At 35.7% G+C, this 5,000-nt stretch overlaps 1 protein-coding gene across 28 annotated transcripts in view; it reads left to right on the plus strand.

The window, feature by feature from the left end:
- LOC113820726 (very low-density lipoprotein receptor) overlaps positions 1 to 5,000 on the plus strand; it is a 779,919-nt gene that overhangs the window by 732,900 nt on the left and 42,019 nt on the right. For all 28 annotated transcript variants that reach the window (XM_070120753.1, XM_070120740.1, XM_070120733.1 and 25 more), the window contains 8 exons: positions 1,023 to 1,269; positions 1,780 to 2,022; positions 2,533 to 2,729; positions 3,369 to 3,472; positions 3,591 to 3,720; positions 3,906 to 4,067; positions 4,461 to 4,589; positions 4,838 to 4,990. In XM_070120753.1, coding sequence (XP_069976854.1) covers positions 1,023 to 1,269; positions 1,780 to 2,022; positions 2,533 to 2,729; positions 3,369 to 3,472; positions 3,591 to 3,720; positions 3,906 to 4,067; positions 4,461 to 4,589; positions 4,838 to 4,990 — 1,365 coding nt within the window. The remainder of the gene's footprint in view (positions 1 to 1,022; positions 1,270 to 1,779; positions 2,023 to 2,532; positions 2,730 to 3,368; positions 3,473 to 3,590; positions 3,721 to 3,905; positions 4,068 to 4,460; positions 4,590 to 4,837; positions 4,991 to 5,000) is intronic.

Raw genomic sequence — 5,000 nt, forward strand, 5'->3', positions numbered from 1 at the left:
TGGCAGATTTTTTTATTAATATATTTTTTTGTAAATTTTACATTTAGTATTTCCAGTTAAAAGCTTTTCAACTGGTTTCACTAAATGGTTTAAAGATTATAAGTGTACTTCCCAACACATCTCCAAACCATTTTTCTTTGCTAGAAATAGAAGCAGTACCTCTTTTTACACACAATATATAATGCAGATTTTTTAAAGGTATATTTTAAGAAAAGAAGTAAAGGTGATTTAAGTTTTTGCAATCATGAATACCGGGTATTTTTCCCCCCTCTCCATATTTCAAAGTGCTGTCCATACTTACCTATACATGTCCAGAGGTCCAGCATGCATGTACAGGGAAACATCTGTGTTAAACAAAAGGGAAAAGACTATTTTCTGTATGTCTCAGTGTGTCTGGTATCCTATTAATCTACTTTTGTATATGTCCTTGGTGTGATTGTAGTGTTATTTAATTTTGAATCATGATTTTCATTCTTGTATAATATGGTAAATCTTTAGAATTACAGTGAGAGAAGTTTATGCTTGAACTAAATTCCATGTTGTTTATAACACAGATTGATTGATTATCATGTTATTTTGAAATAACATTTTAAATTCTCCCAGCTTTGTGAGGAAAATAAGTTGTTTACTTTCCTAAATACACATAAAAGTAGAGTGCATTCATACCAAGTTCTGGCAATAGAATAGTTATACTTTTCCTGAAAACTGGTAAAGGAATGAACATTACACAGAAGATTATTTTTCATAACTCTCCTTTTTGCTTTCTGCTTTTTTTTTTTTTTTTGCATGAGAAGGTGGTGGTTTAACATTTGTAGGTTGTATAAAAAGAATCAACTGCACTGAATTTTGAGAATTTAGGTATAAGATCTGTTTTAAGAAACAGATCTTGCCTGAATGTGTCTCTCTGAAGATATTGATATTATCCAGGAATAGATAGATATGCTTAAAAAAGAAATACCATATTTTCAGAAGCTTATTCATTAACATCTCTCTCTTCCCTCCTCCTCCTTCAACCTCAAAAGAATTGCCCAACGAATGAATGCCGCGAAGGAGAGTACATGTGTGCGGGTAACATGCAGTGCCTCCGTCAGGAATGGCTCTGTGATGGTGATATGGACTGCCCCGGTAAGGATGATGAAAATGAAGAGAATTGCCCTCATCACTGCCCTGAAGATTACTTCATGTGCGGTGACCAGTCATGCATTCTTGAGCAATTCAAGTGCAACGCTTTCAATGAATGCATTGATGGGTCAGATGAGTTGAACTGCCGTAAGTCTTGATTTGGATTAGGGGTAGGGAGGGTGTGGCAGTGTTTTTAAATTCAGAATTTTGGCTTTGTAGGCTGGTAACTTAGATTCATTAAGGATTGGTTGGTTTGGGTGTTTAGTTTATTTTTAAGGGCCTGTGGGTTTGTCATTCAGCTGAGGGAATGCTTTGATGTTAAGATTGATAGTGTTTATGTATGTAGATTTAATTCATCTTTTTATTATTATTGTTATTAGTAATGATCTGCTTGACTTTTTGTTTTATGATACTATTAGAGTAATTTTTGTTGACATCTCTTTATTATTTTTTTGTTTACATGTATTTGTATTAATCTTATTAATATTAATATCGTTGTCATTATCACTGTTATTAACTATGTTCGTCAACTAATAGTCAAACAAATGAATGAAAATCACATTATATTTTCATGGTCCTTGGAAATATTTAAAGAATCAAACTTTACCAGTGTGAGAAAGACACACCAATTGAATAAAAAATTCTGTATTCCCACAGAAAAACATTGCAATGAAACATATGAGTTCAACTGTGGGGACAAGTGCATTCCAATGAGTCAAGTGTGCAATGGCAACATTGATTGTGAAAATGGAGCTGATGAGCCCACCGATGGAAGCTGTGGCAGGAATGAGTGTGAGGAGCTCAATGGTGGTTGCACCCACTATTGTGAAGACACCCGTGCTGGACATTACTGCAAGTGCAAGCCTGGGTATATGCTAGTCAATAGCACCCAGTGTGAAGGTATTGTTTTTTGTGTTTTGTTTTATTCATTTTCTTCATCTTGTATTTAATTTCTGTAAAGAATCTAAGGACCTTAATTTACTGCTAATAATGGGTGGCTTCACTTCCCCTTCTTTCTTTGCTATAATTTATGATTTATTTTTAATGTTACTTTTAATTCTGCCAATCAGAATACATGTATATTTTCATTTAGTACTCTACTTCTGTTCCTTTTCATTGCTTACCTATTTTGACCTTTGATGAAATAACTTTGGTTATATAAAAAAAATATACATTCCAAACACAAAATGCAGATTTCACGAACTCACTCTCACAGAAATATAAGCATGTTAGAATACATGAACTTGATTTCAAATCTCCAAACATACACTTACGAACCTCCAAGTTTAGTTTCCAAACATGGCTCTCTAGAGTTCCAAAACTTTATGTAATAGAATGCCCAAACCCAGTTTTTGAAAATATTATCATCACTCACTACCATGCTAACCCCAAAGTCCTTTTTTCTCTCAGACATCAATGAGTGCCTGCAACCTGGGCACTGTTCGCAGGTGTGCATCAACCTCAAGGGCTCATTCAAGTGTGAGTGTGTTGGAGGGTATGCCAGAAACCCCCACCATCCCCAGCAGTGCAAGGCTATGGAAGGACATGCCTCCTTGCTCTTCGCTCACTTCACCGACATCAGGAAAATCTCTCTGGACCATCCGGAGGTAGGTTTCTCATTTTCTTTTAATGGGGGAGAGGCTGGGGGTTGCTAGTTGTTTGTTGGTTAGTTTTTGTGCTTTTTACATACAGTTCATATAAAGAGGGAAGTAAATTTTTGATGTTGAAATTTAGAGCTGATTTAACCCAGTGCTGATGGGTAAAAATGTTCGGCAAGTTGATGTAATAACGGGATTGTTGGTGCGCATCAGCAGTTTCCCCTTTTTGCACCTGGCTCGTTTGGTAGTTTGCAAGCGACATTTGGCACCTAAAAGCTTTTATTTTGCTATAATTTATAAAATTATTATAATTTTGAAGATTTACCTTCATTAGACGTGCCATTGCCTAAAATCTTTACCATATAAATAAAGCCTCTACGCGCCAACGGCGCGGGAAAGGGCATGATATGATGTCATCCATTTTTTCGATCCACAACAATCATGGCATGTACATACATGCCACCTGTCGGTTAGGGTTTAATGATACACATGGTAATTGGTGTAAAAACCATTGGTCCATTATGCATTTATAAAATATAATATATATCAAAGCATAAATGTTTTTTATTATTAATGCAGAGTCAATCATTTCTATGGATGTAAAGGTTATGTTTGTCAGATTGGAATAACTTATATTTATTGTCACAGATTACAGCCATCGTAAATGAGACTCGTGGTTCCACAGCCCTGGACTTTGTCTTTAAAACTGGAATGATATTTTGGACAGATGCACTTGACAAGTGCATTTACAAGTAAGTACTGCTTATTCACTTCATCTGTGATACAGGATTTTTGCACTGTATAAGATGCTGTTTGATGTATTGTATATGGTATATATTAGTATATGTGAACTTTATTCCATAATTTCAGAGCTCCTATTGATGAAGGAAGCAAAAAGCAAGTTGTGATATCAGAGGAAGTGACAACAGTTGATGGGCTAACAGTTGACTGGTTGTACAACCACATATACTGGACCAACACTGACAGGGACACCATTGAGGTATGTGTGTTTATTTTCTTTCATTTCATAAGCTCTTAAATAAAAGTCTCCTTAAGTTGCTACAGAATTGTTACAAGGCTCTGTATCATCCACACTTTTCCCTCTAATTTTATTGTCAAACCACATTTTGTCATTTTGTCCAAAACGTAAAATATAACTAATGGATAAATTATTTGTCCTCCAAGGTGGCAGATTTTAATGGTGACATGAGAAAAACACTCTACCAAGACCACATGGAAGAACCCCGAGCCATTGCAGTGTACCCCTCAGAAGGGTGGATGTTCTGGACTGACTGGGGTCAGAATGCCATGATTGAGAGGGGTGGCATGGATGGAAGATTCAGAGAGGTGGGTTGCTCGAGGTGTTTTTTCTTAAAAGTAAGAGAAATTGGAAGTTTGATATTTTTATCTGGTAAGCATTCTGAATTGAAGAGATTCCATTTTCATCATTATATTGTTATCTTTCCTGAATCTTTCCACTTTTTGTTACTGTTCAAAGCATTTTCACTTTTTGTTTGGTATTGATTCCGCTTCCATGCATGTGATTAATAAGTGAAATGAAGTGAAGATTCACAGCCATGAGTTTTGTTTTCTGAAGACTTAGCATCTGTTCTGATGTCAGGTTCTGATGCTCTTAATGTACATATTTATTTATTCATTTATTTATGTATTTATTCATTTGTTCTTTTATTTGTATATATATTTATTCAATCTGTCTAACTAGTCATTTTATCCATGCAGCCAATCATCACTGAGGAAATCAGGTGGCCCAATGCCCTGACTCTTGACCTTGTGCTTCGCAAAATCTACTGGTCAGATTCCAAATTCCACTCCATTTATTCCTGCGACTTTGATGGATCACATCGTAGGGTAAGAACATTCCCGCAAATGTGCAATTTAGAATTTATAGTGTTTCCTTTTAGTGTGATATTCAAGTATAACAGTGAGAGCGAATTAAAATGATAAAACTATGTGTATTAAATGCATTTGGTTTTAGTGTTGTTATGAACATATTTTCCTGTAGGTAATAACGTAAACTTTTTCTTCCCTAACTGAAATTAACATATCCCTGAATGTTTTGATCTGCTAATCCACAAAACATTTTCCCACTTCTTCAGGTTGTCCTCCACTCTTCTGAGTACCTCCCCCATCCATTTTCCATCACAGTCTTTGAGGACACCATGTACTGGACAGATTGGAGCAAAGAGGCCATTTTGCGTGCCAACAAGTTCACTGGCCAAGATGTTGAAACCATCGCTCACTCACATGCTGTAAGTCAAA

This window comes from Penaeus vannamei, chromosome 4 (genome assembly GCF_042767895.1).
Source record: "Penaeus vannamei isolate JL-2024 chromosome 4, ASM4276789v1, whole genome shotgun sequence".
In the NCBI taxonomy this organism is placed as follows: Eukaryota; Metazoa; Arthropoda; class Malacostraca; order Decapoda; family Penaeidae; genus Penaeus; species Penaeus vannamei.